Genomic DNA, 21,091 nt, shown 5'->3' with positions numbered 1-21,091 from the left:
TATTTCTGTACATTACTACTGAGCTGAGCAATATACCTGAAATCACCAAGGTATACTGATGAAAAATCCAAATCATTTGCCATTCCAATGTTCAATGGTCATTAATACGGTTCTCAGCCTGCAAAGTGCATTATCTAATACTAGAAAACAACCATCTATAGTTTGTAAAATGGAAAAAAGAAAAAAATTTGCACCCAAAGAAATTAATAAATAAATAAAAATTTTGCAAAAATCACCAAGAAATGCACAGGTAAAGCAGGCACAATGCCTTAGTGATCTGTTGCTTCATTAAAAAAAAAAAAAATCCTTTTAATCCATATGCAAATGAGCATGTAAGTGCACCAAGGGCGGGCCGAAACCTCTCTGTGCACCCTCGCTCCTCCTGCTTTCACAGCTTTCGCTACTTCTTGACCGACAGGGCCAGGCGACATGACTATGGAGGAACCAAGAAATAGAGTAAAGGTCTGACAGTGGAACAGAAGGAGAAAGAGTGCACAAAGTGGCTTGGGTCCACCCTTTTTGCACTTACCTGCTCATTTGCATATAGTTAAAAACAAGTATGTTTCCCAATATGAAGCAATGGATCGCTAAGTGAAAGGTATCATTACATTTAGCTGAGCTAGCTTTACAATAAATACTATGTGCCTGGATTATCAGTACATTTCCTGGTGACAGACTCATTTTAATGAGTACAGTGTAATTCTCCATCAGACCTGCAGAGGTGCTATAGGGAAAAGGAATACTGGATTCCCCCTCAAATCATTGTAAACCTACATATCGAGTATGTAAAAATACTAAAAAATATAATCCAAAATAGCTAACTTAAAACACTGAAATTGGGAGAATTCACAAAACCAATGATATTAAGGGGTTGTACGGTGGGTAGATATTAAGGCCATTAATATCAGGTCGGCAGGGTCTGACTCCTGGCGCCCCCACCGATCAGCTGTTTGAAGAGGCGGCACTCGTGTGTAGACTGGTCCAGTGTAATTACAACTGCTGATCCCATTCAAGTGACTGGGTTACACTGCACCACCGAGACAAGTGAGCCCCCCTGCCGATCTGATATTGATGACCTGTCCTGAGGATAAGCCATCAATATCTACTCAGCGCAACAATCTTTACGGGTCACTGATCAATATACAGAGAGAATAAAGCAAAATTCCAATAAAAACCTTTAAAAAACAAACAAAAACAGAGCATGGTGATCCAAAAAAGAGCAGAAAACATGAAGTTAAAAAATGTGTTGGCACCCATGATGCTAAACCATGGCACCATGCCAGTGTGAACACGACGGCCCACAAACTTAAACCCCTGAGTTGCCTATACTGTAAGCACCAGGTCGTTGAAGGGGTTTTCTCTTGAAAAAAATCTGCATTTTTTCAAACCAGCATCTGGATATGACTAAGTTTTATTTGCCTGCAATTAAAAATGTAGCATTGCCATTGAGCTATTGAATAAAGTGTATCTGTATAGTGCCACCTGCTGTTTATTATTTTCCTTATCCACCTCAGTAACATTGTTTCACCCTTCAACTTCCACCTTCTGTATCTACTCTTAGAAGCTGTAACAGTTACAAGGAGAGAAATACAGCAGAAAGGACACCCCCCCCCCCCCCCCAGAGCTGTGATGGAGGAGAGATGCAGCAGAAAGGAAATGCCCCCTAAGCTGTGAGAAAGCTTCTGCAGAAAGGGCATGCCCCTGAGAAAGTACATGCCCCCTGACCTGTGATAGGGCGAGGGATGCGTCAGAAAGGACATGCCCCCTAACAAAGGAGACGCACCCTCTTGTTTTCTTTATCCACCCCAGTAACATTGTTTCATCCTTCAACTGCCACCTACCGTATCTACAGTTAAAAGCTGTGAAAGTTACAGGGAGAGAGCTGCAGCAGAAAGGACACACACCCTGATGTGTGATAGGGAGAGAGATGCAGCAGAAATGACATGCCCCCGCGCTGGGATAGGGAGAGAGATGCCACAGAAAGGACATGCCCCTGGGAAAGTACATGCCCCTTGACCTGTGATAGAGCGAGAGCTGCAGCAGAAAGGACACACACCCTGAGGTGTGATAGGAAAAGAGCTGCAGCGGAAAGGACACACCCCCTGAACTGTGATAGGGAGAGCAGCTGCAGCAGAAAGGACACGCCCCCTGAACTGTGATAGGGAGAGCAGCTGCAGCAGAAAGGACACCCCCCCCCTGAACTGTGATAGGAAAAGAGCTGCAGCAGAAAGGACACATCCCCTAAACTGTGATAGGGAGAGCAGCTGAAGCAGAAAGGACACCCCCCCTGAACTGTGATAGGGGGAGCAGCTGCAGCAGAAAGGACACAACCCCTGAACTGTGATAGGGAGAGCAGCTGCAGCAGAAAGGACACCCCCCCCCCTGAACTGTGATAGGAAAAGAGCTGCAGCAGAAAGGACACATCCCCTAAACTGTGATAGGGAGAGCAGCTGAAGCAGAAAGGACACATCTGCTGAGCTGCCAGCCTGAAGAAAATCTAGCAGAGGAATTGCAGCAATGAATGTGGAGATCTCTGGATCCATGTGAGGTACAGGGCTGGTTCTGGCTTTATTATAAGGAGATTGTCATGGACTATATGATGTCTGATTTCCATTCTTTACATCAATCATAGGATAACCCCTCTAATTAAAAAGGTGATGTCACTGATGAGGTCATAACACCCAGATTCGGCAGGTGATTCTCAGAGCTCATGTACTGTACTTGTCTATTCTCCACGCGTTTTGAACTTCTTTTCTTCTTCCATTGTCCTGGTTACATAAGGACTAAGAAGAGAATTGTATTTAGTAGCACATGAGCAAATTGGCTAAATGCGGTCCATATGCTGTTAATTCCCGGTGGATCGGTTTGATTCATTGTGTTCCTATGAAGCGCAGCTGATGCTCTGGCTTTATTCAAAGCTGACTATTCTCCCATGAACCCAGGGGATATTGCGGCCGTGTTCACACTCTGCAGTATCATACCACATGGCCAAAAACCAAGCAGAAGAACTATGGGGGAGATTTATCAAAGACCGACGTTTTACACAAATCTTCCGTGCTGCCGGACAACGCACCTAATTTATGACAGGACGCAGGTCTCGTCAGATATTTGGGCATCGTCCCGCACTGCGCCTCGTCACTCGTCATATTTTAGGCACAACATCCGGCAGGCTGTGCGCCAGAATGCAATCTACGGCATCTCGGAGCTGCCGTAGATTTCTGCCTTCAGTTGCGTAAACGGGCTGTGAAAAAAGGCACAAATGGAAAAAATAAAGTAACAGATTTTGTGAAATCTGGTAGTCTGTTCCTCCGCCGGATTCACAACGCTGATGTGAAGCTACCCTTAGGGCTCATGCACACGAACGTATTTTCTTTCTGTGTCCGTTCCATGTTTTTTTGCGGACCGTATGCGAAACCATTCATTTCAATGGGTCTGCAAAAAAAAATAGAAGTTACTCCGTGTGCATTCCGTTTCCGTATGTCCGTTCCGCAAAAGAATAGAACATGTCCTATTATTGTCCGCATTACGGACAAGGATAATACTGTTCTATTAGGGGCCAGCTGTTCCCTTCCGCAAAATACGAAATGCACACGGACGTCATCCGTATTTTTTGCGGATACGTTTTTCACGGTCCGCAAAATACATACAGTCGTGTGCATGAGCCCTTATCTGGGCCCTGTATTTATCTTGGTACTGTAAGGCACTGTGGCCCTGATTTAGCAGGATTGGCGTTAGTACCGCGGTCTTCATAGGGCCTGCGCTGCCAGAGGAGTCATGTAATTTACTCTTCCAGCAGTTCATACGCGAGAATGAAATCTAGAGTAGCTCGGACCTGCCATAGATCTCCAGTTTCTGGCGTAAATAATGATAAATATGCAGCAGCTGAAAAAGGGGGCATGTCGAGGGCGGCCCAAAAATTTCAGGTGTGACTACAAATGCCACATTGGCATTTAAAAAGTTGCAAAACTGAGTTTTGCGACTTTTTAAAGCCAAAATACTTGGGCGAAGGGAAATGATACATTCCCCCTGTGTATTATGGCGATATATATAGTGGGATTTATCTGGGCATTATTGGGGCCTATTTGTCTCTGTTTATCGGGGCACTATAAGTCTCTGTTTATCGGGGCACTGTAAGTCTCTGTTTATCGGGGCACTGTAAGTCTCTGTTTATCTGGGCATTGTAAGTCTCTGTTTATCGAGGCACTGTAAGTCTCTGTTTATCGGGGCATTGTAAGTCTCTGTTTATCGGGGCACTGTAAGTCTCTGTTTATCTGGGCACTGTAAGTCTCTGTTTATCGGGGCACTGTAAGTCTCTGTTTATCTGGGCACTGTAAGTCTCTGTTTATCGGGGCACTGTAAGTCTCTGTTTATCGGGGCATTGTAAGTCTCTGTTTATCAGGGCACTGTAAGTCTCTGTTTATCTGGGCACTGTAAGTCTCTGTTTATCTGGGCACTGTAAGTCTCTGTTTATCGGGGCACTGTAAGTCTCTGTTTATCTGGGCACTGTAAGTCTCTGTTTATCGGGGCACTGTAAGTCTCTGTTTATCGGGGCACTGTAAGTCTCTGTTTATCGGGGCATTGTAAGTCTCTGTTTATCGGGGCATTGTAAGTCTCTGTTTATCGGGGCATTGTAAGTCTCTGTTTATCGGGGCACTGTAAGTCTCGGTTTATCGGGGCACTGTAAGTCTCGGTTTATCGGGGCACTGTAAGTCTCTGTTTATCGGGGCACTGTAAGTCTCTGTTTATCGGGGCACTGTAAGTCTCGGTTTATCGGGGCACTGTAAGTCTCGGTTTATCGGGGCACTGTAGGTCTCTGTTTATCGGGGCACTGTAAGTCTCTGTAAGGCACTATATTGATACTATATGGCACAATCTTGGTTCCGCTGTATATGGTCAATGGAAAGCACCGTCTATATGGTCACTATTCATTGCTATCTATCCTCATAAAAAAATGTATTCTTTTTCAGGGGCGTCGCTTACACAGCACTGTATTCTGAAAAGTTGGGACTCAACATATGTTCATATGCCTACGTAGTGTCCATATGTAACTGTATATGTGAATATGTGAGCAGCGGTGCTCTGCCTCCAATCCAAAACTTGCTATAGGGCCCTATAAATGTTACTACCCAGCCCAAATGCCATCTCCATATATATAGGTGAAGCTTCATTCTTCTCTACACTCCTTTTCTTCTACCGCACTGCCTATATATTCATGAACCAGGAAGATTAGGATGAATGTTATTATTAGGCTAATTTCACAATGTCCGTCAGATATATACACTAGGAGGATCTTCTAATGTATACCTATAGCTGACACCTCCGATGGAAGGCACTGTATCGCCCATAGACTCCCACTGGAGTATCCATTTTATACTGGATGCCTCTGTATGGCATAGTGCAGTCTACTACCCAGTTCATTCCAGCGAAAAAATATTATATACCGCCAAACAGAGGCCGAATGGAAGCTTATGGACACATCTGATGTATACGGCCGCAGCTTTCATGGAGCATATGCCCGACGTACACTGCAAACACTTTGTAAAAGTAGCCTGAGGCTCTCCGATACAAAGTGACTAAAAATGGATAAATAAGAGTAAAATATAGCATTATTATCAGTCCGTGACTGCGGTCCATGAGGCCTCCTGAGACAACCCCTTTAATGAGAATAACATGATTTTTGTGACTTTTCTTTATTTTTTTTATGCTACGTCGATAAGGCCAACGCTGCCCTGAACTCTTGTTGCCTCCATCTGAAATTAGTATTGATAAGCAGCTTGATTTAGTACCAGGTATCCACAGAATTATACAGCGTCCAGGCCAAATGCCCTACTTGGCAAGCGGGCGCATCTTTCATCTCAGCAGGCAGGATAGCTTTCGGCAATCAAGAGTCATGTGCAATCTTGGCTTTCTTGCAATAGCAGTCCTGTTAATGTTAAGGCCCGGAGACAAATCTGCACAGTTCTCCCTGCCAAACGTGAACAAGTAATCTTTACCTTTCTGTCCTATCCTCCAGAGGTAGAGACGTGGGGTGGAATACCAAAACGCAAGGACAATTTTACATTACAGGGAATAAAGTAATATGGAAGTGCGCTGGAAGTGCAACAGCAAAAATAGATACAAATACAAATTGGTCATAAAATGTGATCTGATCTTCATCTAAGTCACAACAATAGACAATCACAGTCTGCTTAAACTAATAACACACAAAGAATTAAATGTTACCTTGTTTTAATTGAACACACCATGTAAACATTCACAGTGCAGGTGGAAAAAGTATGTGAACCCCTAGACTAATGACATCTCCAAGAGCTAATTGGAGTGAGGTGTCAGCCAACTGGGGTCCAATCAATGAGATGAGATTGGAGGTGTTGGTTACAGCTGCCCTGCCCTATAAAAAACACACACCAGTTCTGGGTTTGCTTTTCACAAGAAGCATTGCCTGATGTGAATGATGCCTCGCACAAAAGAGCTCTCAGAAGACCTACGATTAAGAATTGTTGACTTGCATAAAGCTGGAAAGGGTTATAAAATTATCTCCAAAAGCCTTGCTGTCCATCAGTCCACGGTAAGACAAGTTGTCTATAAATGGAGAAAGTTCAGCACTGCTGCTACTCTCCCTAGGAGTGGCCGTCCTGTAAAGATGACTGCAAGAGCACAGCGCAGACTGCTCAATGAGGTGAAGAAGAATCCTAGAGTGTCAGCTAAAGACTTACAAAAGTCTCTGACATATGCTAACATCCCTGTTAGCGAATCTACGATACGTAAAACACTAAACAAGAATGGATTTCATGGGAGGATACCACAGAGGAAGCCACTGCTGTCCAAAAAAAACATTGCTGCACGTTTACAGTTTGCACAAGAGCACCTGGATGTTCCACAGCAGTACTGGCAAAATATTCTGTGGACAGATGAAACCAAAGTTGAGTTGTTTGGAAGAAACACACAACACTATGTGTGGAGAAAAAGAGGCACAGCACACCAACATCAAAACCTCATCCCAACTGTGAAGTATGGTGGTGGGGGCATCATGGTTTGGGGCTGCTTTGCTGCGTCAGGGCCTGAATGGCTTAAACAGAAGAAAATACGCCTTCTGGAGTGGCCCAGTCAGAGTCCTGACCTCAACCCGATTGAGATGCTGTGGCATGACCTCAAGAAAGCGATTCACACCAGACATCCCAAGAATATTGCTGAACTGAAACAGTTCTGTAAAGAGGAATGGTCAAGAATTACTCCTGACCGTTGTGCACGTCTGATCTGCAACTACAGGAAACGTTTGGTTGAAGTTATTGCTGCCAAAGGAGGTTCAACCAGTTATTAAATCCAAGGGTTCACATACTTTTTCCACCTGCACTGTGAATGTTTACATGGTGTTCAATAAAAACATGGTAACATTTAATTCTTTGTGTGTTATTAGTTTAAGCAGACTGTGATTGTCTATTGTTGTGACTTAGATGAAGATCAGATCACATTTTATGACCAATTTGTGCAGAGATCCATATCATTCCAAAGGGTTCACATACTTTTTCTTGCAACTGTACATTGTATACAATGTATCCACTTCCGTAAAGAGTTGATAATCTAGCATTCGCCACTGCTGGTTCGTCAGAAATTTCCGATTACTGGACTACCTTGTGGGGGAGCAGATACAGCAAGGTGATCTAATGGGTCTTAGGGCCAGTGGCGTACATAGAGAAGTAAGGGCCCCATAGCAAGGATCAAACCAGGCCCCCCACACAGGACAGAGGGGTTTCAACCTAAACCCTTTGGGCCATTTTTTCCACTGCATCATTTGCTAAAAGTTGCTTTAGAGGGTAGAGTCCTGACCAAGTTTTCACCTCCAGTAGAAGAGGAGATGATCCCAACTAAGACTGGGCCCCCTCTTGCCCTGGGCCCCATAGCAGTCGTATGGTCTGCCGCTATGGTAGTTACATCCCTGCTTAGGGCCATATGCAACATAATCCTCTATTTAGTCAAAGGGTATTCACATGTTATAAAGTGATGGTATAGGATAGTATCACTTTATGATTTATGAGACCCCCACTGATGCTGAGAACAAACCAGCTCTGCGGGGACAGTGCCACCCCAGTCACCTGGCTGTGTGGGGAAGTGCAGCCAGACGAATTCACAAAATCAATTTTACATTCTGCACACCGTAGCGGACAAGTGCCGGACTAACAGACAGTTTTTGATGATGTGAGTTTACTCCTTTCTATATTTAGAATATTATATTGATATCCATTTACAGTTCATATACTAAAATGAGCGGATGACATGTATTTTGCATTATTGCTGTTCCCTTTCTCTTACCTGCTCGGACAGGAATGTCCACTGATTCTCCGAGCACCAGTTTAACCCTTTTTGCATGAGTCTTGCCCTGATAGTGGGATTCGGCTACAATTGCGGATGTGAAGAACATATTGCAGAGGGTGCAGCATTTATTTTTGTCCACTTCTGTCTCATCACTTTCCTGTTTAAACCATACAAAAAAAATAAAAAATTCTGTCATTACAGTATGTTATACAATATTAATTACAGGCAAATGAAACATAATTAGCGTGACCTCGATATGATGAACATTCACACAGCATGATACCTGCAATGGAAGAATTATTTATTTCAGCCCTTGAATGTAGTCAGTGCCAGAGAAGAAGGAAGACATTGATTGATTTTTCAAATGAATGTACCTATATACAGTACAGACCAAAAGTTTGGACACACTTTCTCATTCAAAGAGTTTTCTTTATTTTCATGACTATGAAGGCATCAAAACTATGAATTAACACATGTGGAATTATATACATAACAAACAAGTGTGAAACAACTGAAAATATGTCATATTCTAGGTTCTTCAAAGTAGCCACCTTTTGCTTTGATTACTGCTTTGCACACTCTTGGCATTCTCTTGATGAGCTTCAAGAGGTAGTCCCCTGAAATGGTCTTCCAACAGTCTTGAAGGAGTTCCCAGAGATGCTTAGCACTTGTTAGCCCTTTTGCCTTCACTCTGCGGTCCAGCTCACCCCAAACCATCTCGATTGGGTTCAGGTCCGGTGACTGTGGAGGGCAGGTCATCTGGCGCAGCACCCCATCACTCTCCTTCATGGTCAAATAGACCTTACTTTCTAAGTTTTCACAATTTTTCGGCTGACTGACTTACCTTCATTTCTTAAAGTAATGATGGCCACTCGTTTTTCTTTACTTAGCTGCTTTTTTCTTGCCATAATACAAATTCTAACAGTCTATTCAGTAGGACTATCAGCTGTGTATCCACCTGACTTCTCCTCAACGCAACTGATGGTCCCAACCCCATTTATAAGGCAAGAAATCCCACTTATTAAACCTGACAGGGCACACCTGTGAAGTGAAGACCATTTCAGGGGACTACCTCTTGAAGCTCATCAAGAGAATGCCAAGAGTGTGCAAAGCAGTAATCAAAGCAAAAGGTGGCTACTTTGAAGAACCTAGAATATGACATATTTTCAGTTGTTTCACACTTGTTTATTATGTATATAATTCCACATGTGTTAATTCATAGTTTTGATGCCTTCAGTGTGAATCTACAATTTTCATAGTCATGAAAATAAAGAAAACTCTTTGAATGAGAAGGTGTGTCCAAACTTTTGGTCTGTACTGTATACAAACCGGATTCCAAAAAAGTTGGGACACTAAACAAATTGTGAATAAAAACTGAATGCAATGATGTGGAGATGGCAAATGTCAATATTTTATTTGTAATAGAACGTAGATGACAGATCAAACGTTTAATCCGAGTAAATGTATCATTTTAAAGGAAAAATACGTTGATTCAAAACTTCACGGTGTCAACAAATCCCAAAAAAGTTGGGACAAGTAGCAATAAGGCTGGAAAAAGTAAATTTGAGAATAACGAAGAGCTGGAAGACCAATTAACACTAATTAGGTCAATTGGCAACATGATTGGGTATAAAAAGAGCTTCTCAGAGTGGCAGTGCCTCTCAGAAGCCAAGATGGGTAGAGGATCACCAATTCCCACAATGTTGCGCAGAAAGATAGTGGAGCAATATCAGAAAGGTGTTACCCAGCGAAAAATTGCAAAGACTTTGCATCTATCATCATCAACTGTGCATAACATCATCTGAAGATTCAGAGAATCTGGAACAATCTCTGTGCGTAAGGGTCAAGGCCGTAAAACCATACTGGATGCCCGTGATCTCCGGGCCCTTAAACGACACTGCACCACAAACAGGAATGCTACTGTAAAGGAAATCACAGAATGGGCTCAGGAATACTTCCAGAAACCATTGTCAGTGAACACAATCCACCGTGCCATCCGCCGTTGCCAGCTGAAACTCTACAGTGCAAAGAAGAAGCCATTTCTAAGCAAGATCCACAAGCTCGGGCGTTTTCACTGGGCCAGGGATCATTTAAAATGGAGTGTGGCAAAATGGAAGACTCTTCTGTGGTCAGACAAGTCACGATTCAAAGTTCTTTTTGGAAATCTGGGACGCCATGTCATCCGGACCAAAGAGGACAAGGACAACCCAAGTTGTTATCAACGCTCAGTTCAGAAGCCTGCATCTCTGATGGTATGGGGTTGCATGAGTGCGTGTGGCATGGGCAGCTTGCATGTCTGGAAAGGCACCATCAATGCAGAAAAATATATTCAGGTTCTAGAACAACATATGCTCCCATCCAGACGTCATCTCTTTCAGGGAAGACCCTGCACTTTTCAACAAGATAATGCCAGACCACATTCTGCATCAATCACAACATCATGGCTGCGTAGGAGAAGGATCCGAGTACTGAAATGGCCAGTCTGCAGTCCAGATCTTTCACCTATAAAGAACATTTGGCGCATCCTAAAGAGGAAGGTACAACAAAGAAGGCCCAAGACGATTGAACAGTTAGAGGCCTGTATTAGACAAGAATGGGAGAGCATTCCTATTTCTAAACTTGAGAAACTGGTCTCCTCAGTCCCCAGACGTCTGTTGAGTGTTGTAAGAAGAAGGGGAGATGCCACACAGTGGTGAAAATGGCCTTGTCCCAACTTCTTGGGGATTTGTTGACACCATAAAATTCTGATTCAACATATTTTCCCCTTAAAATGGTACATTTTCTCAGTTTAAACTTTTGTTCCGTGATTTATGTTCTATTCTGAATAAAATATTAGAAGTTGGCACCTCCACATCATTGCATTCAGTTTTTATTCATGATTTGTATAGTGTCCCAACTTTTTTGGAATCCGGTTTGTATATTACTGGGGCTCTTTACTGGGGCATTTATGCTGGGAGGGGTGTACAACGAAATGACAGGGTCAAAGGAAAACGCCCCCCAAAAAAGGGGTTTAATGCATTGTAAGGTGTATAAATCTGTATGCAGTGAGCTCCCCCTAGTGGCAGCTGCAGTCAAACAAAATTTCCTCATAAAGGGAGGCAGTGGAAGCAGATTAGTGCCAGTCCCCTTTCAACACAGACCCCAAAGCTGTGCCATGATCTGCCTCTATGGGGTTATGTGGCATCCAGTAGGTTTGTTCAAAACACGGATATATACCTTACTTGAGTGGAAGATCCATTCATTTGCCTCTTTCTTATGTAGGAGAATTCTTTAGAATATTTCTTTAAAGGGAGTCTGTCAGTGGTTTTGACCCCTCAAAACTGCTGACAGCGCTATACAGGTGAGGTGGTGAGCAGTGTATAAGAACTGAAGTATATCTTTTAATCACCCCTGGAATGGAACCGCAGGTGCCCAGGAGGCAGCTCCTTCATATTAAGTGCCCTTGACTCTCTCTACTGAATATCTCCAAGATTCAGTGTAAATGTGATCACATCTGGACCTGTCAATCAAAGTGCAGAGGGCACAGTAGTTGAAGAGAGAGCCGAGCCTCTAAGATTAATGGCAACTCCCCCGTTGCTCCTAGAGGCTCATTTGCATATATTAAAACATCATTTTTCTCAGCAATGCGGGCACATATGAACATGGGACCAACACAGATGTCTTCAGCTGCCAAGCGCTGGTCCCTGGTGGCCAGCTCTTCTTTGCACCCCAACAGTCATGAGTGAGAGTAAACCTCAGTTCTGACTCTACTTTCACAACTCCCCAGGCAATACGTATTGACCATGTTGTTTTGCTGTGGCAATCGCGACTTCCAGATGAGTTCACTCTGGTGACAAATTTAAACTCCAGATTAATGTACCAAGTGCGCTATGCCTGAAAATCATAGTAGGCATTTGCGCCAAATTTATGATGTATTTGTGCCATTTTTAGAGGGGTTTGTGCAATGCCCAGCAAATTGCAGTTACTATGGGTCAGATAGATGTTTTCTGGATCGGGCTACATTTTTTAGCTAGATTTATTATTTTGACTTTTTACCCCCAAAAAGTTGCAAGTTTACTCCAGTCCCCTGTTGGCATACAGACTTCTAGAATAAACTAGGTTAGACTTTAGACTAAAAAATCCATAGGAATTCTGTGCAACAAATGTAACAAATAGCGTGCAACATTTTGTTGCAAAAATAAAATTTGTTGCAAAAAATAACGCAACCCATGACGAACACTCTAAAAGAATGAGAGCAAAAAGTCACATGTTAAAGGGGTTGTCCAGGCTTTTTAATATTGATGACCTATCCTCAGGATAGGTCATCAATATCAGATTGGAGGGGGTCCAACACCCGGCCCTGCCTGATCTGCTGCATGAGGAGACGGCGCGCGCCGTGCACATGTGCCATCTCCCTTCTCTCTCCCTGCCCCGGCATACAGCAGCCGACAGGAAGAGAGAAGGGAGAAGGCACATGTGCACGGCGCGCGCCGTCTCCCCGTACAGCTGACTGGCGGGCGCGGCGGTCTGATATTGATAAGCTATCCTGAAGACAGCTCATCAACATTAAAAAGCCCGGACAACCCCTTTAACATATTACCCTCTCAGTGTTTTACATGTGTATCTTGTGCTGGAAATTCCTGGGTCACATCCCCGACGATGTCTTCAATAGCAACTGCCGACAGCTTGTAGGTGGTATTTTCGTAGCCAAGTAACACAATTGATAAATAGAAGCAGGGTCATACAAATCCAAGGTCCACGGGATAGAGGAGGAGTATGACCAGTTGGGTCTGAACGCTGGGACCACCACCGATCGCAATGACAGGAGTCCCATATCCCCAGTCTATGGGACTACCAAGCACAACTGCTGTAAAATGTATGGTGCTGTGCTTGGCGAGCTGAGAGAAGGCTGTGGCGCTAATACAAGCAGCTGATCGGCGGGGGGTCCCGGGTGTCAGACCCCCACCGATTAGATACTGATGACCTATCTAGAGGATAGATCATCGGTATAAAAATTTCAGAAAAACCTCTTTAAACTGCTGCTCCATTCACATGGGAGGGTCGGGTTGAACCCTCACCGATCAGATACCTTATCCCCTATCCTGTGCATACAGGTCAGGCCAAGCAGAAGTCACAAAGAAGTTTGGGTCACATCATAAAATAGCAGACAACAATCTGCTTCACAAATGATCAGGAACCGCAGAACCTTCTGTCCCTTTGAGATGTAGCAGAGCTTGGATGACGCTGTGCAAGGGGTTGCGGTAAGTCAAGGAGAGGGATGTCAACTGCCCTGGTAGGCACATCCCAATTACAGCCCGTCAGAGTCAACCTCACTGTCAGCTGGAGATTTACAGTTCTGCTGCCTGTAGACGTGAAACTATAAATCAGCTCCTGGTTTACAAGTCGATCGGAATCCAAGTTCACCAACAACGAGAATTTGTTTTCCACTAGAAGCTGCTGGAAATTGCTACCGGCAGTGTATATCTACCAGGGACGAGGAAACGTTCCACCTGGTGCCCGCAATTAGCAAAAAAAAAAAGGGATTACCACCAAGGCTGACACCGAAAATATTCATTGTGACAAAATGTTGGCATAAAAACGTTGACATAATTTACCAGGGAAAGGCATAAAGTACTTACGCGAAGCTCTAAACCTGCCAGCTCAATTGATCCCAATCATCTAATGAATAATTCACAATTAACAGGGGAATCATTTCTCCGTGATAAACGAGTCAGTGCCGTAATAAAGGGAAACGCATGGGTGCAGCATCCAATGGACGGGAATGTACTCCGACCTGTACGAGAACAATGCCGTCACTTCAGGACTGCTACAAGATAACAGAAGGCCAGAAAACGTAACGCAAACAGCTGAAAGAGAGGGAGGAATCGATAGGAAAACAATAGGAAAGGAGCAAAGACAATGGGAGTCTAACTGTCCGGCAGTCTGAGATTTAGGCCTCCTCCTTTTTCCGTTTAAGTTCCGTTTTTTGCGCTCCGTATACGGAACCATTCATTTCAATGGATCCACAAAAAAAAACTGAAGCTATTCCGTATGCCTTCCGTTTCTGTATTTCCGTTCCGTTCAAAGATAGAACATGTCCTATTATTGTCCGCATAATGGACAAGGATAGGACTGTTCTATTAGGGGCCAGCTGTTCCGTTCCGCAAAAAACGGAATGCACACGGATGTCATCCGTATTTTTGGCGGATCCGTTTTTTGCGGACCACAAAATACTGAAAAAGCCATACGGTCGTGTGAAGGAGGCCTTAAAGGGAGCCTGCCACGTGTCGCATCTGTGGACAGCATGATATAGAGCAGGAGGAACTGAGCTGATTGATACACAGTTTCATGTATAAATTGTCAATCGCGATCTCTGCTCTTTCTAGGCTTAGGAGTCCAGTGGGCGGCCCTGCTCAGTGATTGACAGTTATGTTTCTACAGAAGAGGTTATCAATCACTGAGTAGGACCACCCACTGGACTCCTGAGTATAGAAAGAGGAAAAATGTAGATCAATCATTTACAATTTATATACAAAACAATATATCATTTAGCTCAGCTCCTCCTGCTCCATGGCAGGCGGCAGACCGTCCAAGTGTCGCTCTTTTGGAGGGCCAGTCCCTATTTTTTACCTACTGTACGTCCCTCTGTATCGCTTTTTGCTCCTTAAATGCCCCTCTTTTCGACCTGTATTGTTACATTTACAATATTGATCCAGAAAGTGTTTCTCTGGTTCCTATCTGTAAATTAGAGCTCGCCTTGTATATTATTTCATTATTTGATGCAATTTGGATTTTAGCCATTTTTAATGTACTAAGAAAACTATTGAAGTGTATAAATATGGAGTGAAAAATGGATCTTTCACACAATGAACCAAAAGTGTCGCTCTTTGGCAGACCTTAAAATTTGGGAGGTCCGCAGAGCAAACACCATGTCTAACGTGCAAGCGTGTTTAAAGGGGTTTTCCAGGCTCCTGATATTGATGACTTATACTCATGATAGGTCTTTAATAGGGATGAACGAACCTGTGTTTTACAAGTTCGAGTTCGGGGTTAGGGTTCAGGTTCTATTACAATTCCGTTATGGATTCCGTTACCAGGGGCCATAACGGAACTCTATGATGGAATGCATAACAGAAACCAGACGGATCCGTTATGCGGCCCATAGACTTCTATTATGACAGAAGGCCTCTTGAAGGCATCCCGTTATGCCTTCGGTCGTTCAATTCCGTTATGGTCCGTGGTAACGGAATCCATAACGGAATTGTAATAAAACCTAACCCCGAACTCGAACTTGTAAAACACAAGTTCTTCAACCCTAGTAATTAATATCCGACTGGTGGGGGTCCGACACCCTGCGCACCCCTACTGATCAGCTGTTCCCTGCTGCCTCGAACTCTGGAACTAGCACTTTGAATGGAACAGGCAGCACAGCTCCGTTCAAAGTGCAGTGGCCATGCTGGGTACTGCAGTTCATCTCCCACTCTAGTGAATGGTAACCTCAGCAGAGCGCTGCAGCCTCTTCCTAGGTCTCATTCATCGACCACATGGCCTATGTGCAGCTCTGTCCTATTCAAGTGAATGCGCTTTGGCTGCGATACCAAGCACAGCCACTATACAATGTATGGCGCTGTGCTTGATATGCTGTGAGGAGGCCACAGTGGTCCTCCGAGCCGCCGCGCCGTGTCCCTTTCAAAAAGCTAATCAGTGGCGATCACAGGAGTCGGATCTGATATTGATGGCCAGTCCTGTGGATGGGTCCTCAATATTGTACTTTTGGGGAAAAAAACTTTAGCCATATCCCAAGCATAATTTCAAGCCTGTTTTAAATTCCGCACATGCGCAGTAGTCTTCAGTTCAGGCGCATGCACAGTGAAGCTTTGCGTACTTTATGACTCCTGTAATTTACGTGCAGGGGGTGCGATGAATACACTCTTATTTTCAATAATGCAGCCACTAATATAACTAATTGGACAGGACACCATTTTTGGAAGATAGAGAGATATAGTGAAAGCAAGCGCTGGAGGTTTAGCAGCGAATAACCTACTGACAGTTTCCCTTTAAGTGAATAATTGCTATTATTAATGCAATATGGAATCAGATAGAAGTCAAGGATAAGCCACTGTTAATTAGTCCATGCATCTCTTTGATAATTATATCGGGATGCTTTTTTAGATTATTTTATGTCACCCCTATCCCCCTCAATTTTCTGCACGTCTTCTAAAAGACTCTGCATCAAAAGCAATCAACCGTCCATCATTTCCAGCCCACTGCTCAAACCACCACCATAGGCCTTTCATTTCTTTTCTTTTATATCTTCTATTCCTCCGGCACAAGGCGCGAGAAAGTCTCGAATCTCAGCGAACGTAAATGTATTAAGATTTAATTTATTCCACGTTTCAATCATTTATTACGTCAATAGAAAAAGCTATTTTGCATCAGTACTTCGCCGGCATGCATCACATTAAAATACGTCTTTGATGACTGTTCTGCTTAATTACTACTCCAGCCCGAGCATAATTCACGGCGGGGCTATAAAACTAGAAAACGGAAAGAAATGGATGAGCACGGCGAATGCACTGACTTCTATATCTACTGCGTCCCGGATCATCTGCATTATTCACCTGCCACACGCATTAATCAAGGCTTGGTTGCTCTTCTGTGTTAGTGATTTATATCGTGGAAGGGGGGGGGGGGGGATAATGTGCACGTCCAAATGACACAACAGACTATCCTTATATATGTCAACGGGCCAGAACCAGAAGTGATTACACGGTTGCAATGGTCTTTCTTGTAAATGCTTATTAAAGGTCACAGTTTCTGAAGGAATTGTGTCAATAGAACCTGAACACGGGATGATAATGTCAAGTAAAGCAACCAGAAGGTTCACTCATTATTAAAAAGTATCGAAAATTCTACAAAAACAATTGTCTTTCTTATACATCAAGTGCAGAAATGAGACAACGAAGTCTTCTTTCACCAAGGGCCCCATAGCCTGGTCTGACTCTATGGTATGTCCAGCCTAGACTGCATGGCATTATATGGGTTGCTATTAGAGGTGAGTGTACTGTATCTCAAATGGGCAGATTTCGTATTGCAGAGCCGCTACTTTAACAACTGCGCTTTCCCTTTCCGCTATTGAGATCCGTCATAGGATCTCAAAAGCGGAGGAAAATGCTTCAGTTTTGTCCCCATTCATTGTCAATGAACGAAACAGAACAGAGTCACCAGAATGCATTCCGTTCCATCTCGTTGGTTTGCCATGACGCACACAAAAGAGCTGCAAACAGCGTTTTTGAGTGCGTCATGGGATATGGAGCAAGATGGATTCATCATGACTCACAATGTGTCAAAGTCACTAGTGGGCGTTTTTTTTCAGACACAAAAGAAGACGGATCCAAAACCCATTGACTTACGATTGTTTTAGTGATGGATCTGTCTTGTTTGTTTGGTATATATAATACAACCGGATTCGTTCTGAACGGATGCAGACAGTTGTATTATATACAAGATGTGAAAGTAGATCAAAAGCATAAATGTCAAAGAAGTCTTCTGTTTTCAAGGGCCCCATAGCATTCACATGGTCTGCCTCTAAGGTATGTACACCCTTGACCACATGGCATTATAGATGAATGTTTCACAAATGGGCAGATTTTGTATTACAGAGCCGAACTCATTGCATATAAGACAATAAGGCTAAAATGCTGGAATTTGGATCTATACATCAACCTCTACTGCTTTAACCCCTTAAGGACACAGCCCTATTTCACCTTAAGGACTTGGCCATTTTTTGCAAATCTGACCAGTGTCACTTTAAGTTCTGATAACTTTAAAACGCTTTGACTTATCCAGGCCATTCTGAAATTGTTTTTTCGTCACATATCGTACTTCATGACACTGGTAAAATGAATTTAAAAAAAAATCATTTTTATTTATAAAAAAAAATACCAAATTTACTAAAAAAAAATAAAAAATTGCAAATTTCCAAGTTTCAATTTCTCTACTTCTATAATACATAGTAATACCTCAAAAAATTGTTATTACTTTACATTCCCCATATGTCTACTTCATGTTTGGATCATTTTGGGAATGATATTTTATTTTTTGGGGATGTTACAAGGCTTAGAAGTTTAGAAGCAAATTTTGAAATTTTTCAGAAATTTACAAAAAAACAATTTTTAGGGACCAGTTCAGGTCTGAAGTCATTTTGCGAGGCTTACATAATAGAAACCACCCAAAAATGACCCCATTTTATATACTACACCCCTCAAGGTATTCAAAACTGATTTTACAAACTTTGTTAACCCTTTATGTGTTCCACAAGAATTAATGGAAAATAGAGATGCAATTTCAAAATGTCACTTTTTTGGCAGATTTTCCATTTTAATCATTTTATTCCAGTTACAAAGCAAGGGTTAACAGCCAAAGCAAACTAAATATTTATGGCCCAGATTCTGTAGTTTACAGAAACACCCCATATGTGGTCGTAAACCGCTTTACGGGCACACGGCAGGGCGCAGAAGGAAAGGAATGCCATACGGTTTTTGGAAGGCAGGTTTTGCTGGACTGGTTTTTTTGACACCATGTCCCATTTGAAGCCCCCCTGATGCACCCCTAGAGTAGAAACTCCATAAAAGTGACCCCATCTAAGAAACTACACCCCTCAAGGTATTAAAAACTGATTTTACAAACATAGTTAACCCTTTAGGTGTTCCACAAGAGTTATTGGCAAATGGAGATGAAATTTCAGAATTTAAATGTTTTGGGCAAATTTTCCATTTTAATCCATTTTTCCCAGTTACAAAGCAAGGGTTAACAGCCAAACAAAACTCAATATTTATGGCCCTGATTCTGTAGTTTACAGAAACACCCCATATGTGGTCGTAAACTGCTGTACGGGCACACGGCAGGGCGCAGAAGGAAAGGAATGCCATACGGTTTTTGGAAGGCAGGTTTTGCTGGACTGGTTTTTTTTACACCATGTCCCATTTGAAGCCCCCCTGATGCACCCCTAGAGTAGAAACTCCATAAAAGTGACCCCATCTAAGAAACTACACCCCTCAAGGTATTAAAAACTGATTTTACAAACATAGTTAACCCTTTAGGTGTTCCACAAGAGTTATTGGCAAATGGAGATGAAATTTCAGAATTTAAATGTTTTGGGCAAATTTTCCATTTTAATCCATTTTTCCCAGTAACAAAGCAAGGGTTAACAGCCAAACAAAACTCAATATTTATGGCCCTGATTCTGTAGTTTACAGAAACACCCCATATGTGGTCGTAAACTGCTGTACGGGCACACGGCAGGGCGCAGAAGGAAAGGAATGCCATACGGTTTTTGGAAGGCAGATTTTGCTGGACTGTTTTTTTTTAAACTATGTCCCATTTGATGCACCCCTAGAGTAGAAACTCCAAAAAAGTGACCCCATTTTAGAAACTACGGGATAGGGTGGCAGTATTGTTGGTACTAGTTTAGGGTACATATGATTTTTGGTTGCTCTATATTACACTTTTTGTGAGGCAAGGTAACAAGAAATAGCTGTTTTGGCACCGTTTTTATTTTTTGTTATTTACAACATTCATCTGACAGGTTAGATTATGTGATATTTTTATAGACCAGGTTGTCACGGATGCGGCGATACCTAATATGTATACTTTTTTTTATTTATGTAAGTTTTACACAATGATTTCTTTTTTTAAACAAAAAAAATCATGTTTTAGTGTCTCCATAGTCTGAGAGCCATAATTTTTTCAGTTTTTGGGCGATTATCTTAGGTAGGGTCTCATTTTTTGAGGGATGAGATGACGGTTTGATTGGCACTATTTTGGGGTGCATATAACTTTTTGATCGCTTGCTATTACACTTTTTGTGATGTAAGGTGACAAAAAACTGTTTATTTAGCACAGTTTTTATTTTTTATTTTTTACGGTGTTCATCTGAGGGGTTAGGTCATGTGATATTTTTATAGAGCCGGTCGATACGGACGCGGCGATACCTAATATGTATACTTTTTTTTATTTATGTAAGTTTTACACAATAACAGCTTTTTTAAAACAAAAAAAATGATGTTTTAGTGTCTCCATATTTTGAGCCATAGTTTTTTTATTTTTTGGGCGATTGTCTCAGGTAGGGGCTCATTTTTTGTGGGATGAGGTGTCGGTTAGATTGGTACTATTGTGGTGGGCAAACACCTTTTTGATCGCTTGCTGTTGTACTTTTTGTGATGTAAAGTGACAAAACATTTTTTATTTAGCACAGTTTTTATTTTTTATGATGTTCATCTGAGGGGTTGGGTCATGTGATATGTTTATAGAGCCGGTCGATACGGACGCAGCGATACCTAATATGTAAACTTTTTTTTTTTCCATATTTTTTAGCAATTTTTTTTTACTTTATTTGGGGAAAATGACGTTTTTGTTTATTTTTACTTGAAACTTTTTATTTTTTGGGGGGAAAACTTTATTTTTTCAACTTTTTTTTCACTTTATTTTTTGTCCCACTTTGGGACTTCAACTTTTGGGGGTCTAATCCCTTTTACAATGCATTCCAATACTTCTGTATTGGAATGCATTGGCTGTATGAGTAATACTGTGTGTATTACTCATACAGCTTCCAGCCTGTGAGATCCAGGGGGCTGGATCTCACAGGCTCGTCACCGGAAGGCAGCGCAGATGCCTAAGGAAGGCATTGCGCTGCCTTCCATGCCATCGGGTCTCCCCTACAGCCGCATAGGGACCCGATGGCACCGCCGCCCGCCGATGCGGGGGGTCACATGACCCCCCCGGCGTTGTGACAGGATGCCCG

General features: G+C 42.6%; 1 protein-coding gene across 1 annotated transcript in view; it reads right to left on the bottom strand.

The window, feature by feature from the left end:
- ZMAT4 (zinc finger matrin-type 4) overlaps positions 1-21,091 on the bottom strand; it is a 383,151-nt gene that overhangs the window by 249,481 nt on the left and 112,579 nt on the right. The window contains exon 4 of the mRNA XM_040435654.1: positions 8,308-8,467. Within this exon, the coding sequence (XP_040291588.1) occupies positions 8,308-8,467 (160 nt within the window). The remainder of the gene's footprint in view (positions 1-8,307; positions 8,468-21,091) is intronic.

The sequence above is a fragment of the Bufo bufo genome, chromosome 6, assembly GCF_905171765.1.
Source record: "Bufo bufo chromosome 6, aBufBuf1.1, whole genome shotgun sequence".
NCBI classification, from domain to species: Eukaryota; Metazoa; Chordata; class Amphibia; order Anura; family Bufonidae; genus Bufo; species Bufo bufo.
This window is presented reverse-complemented; position numbering and strand designations above follow the sequence as displayed.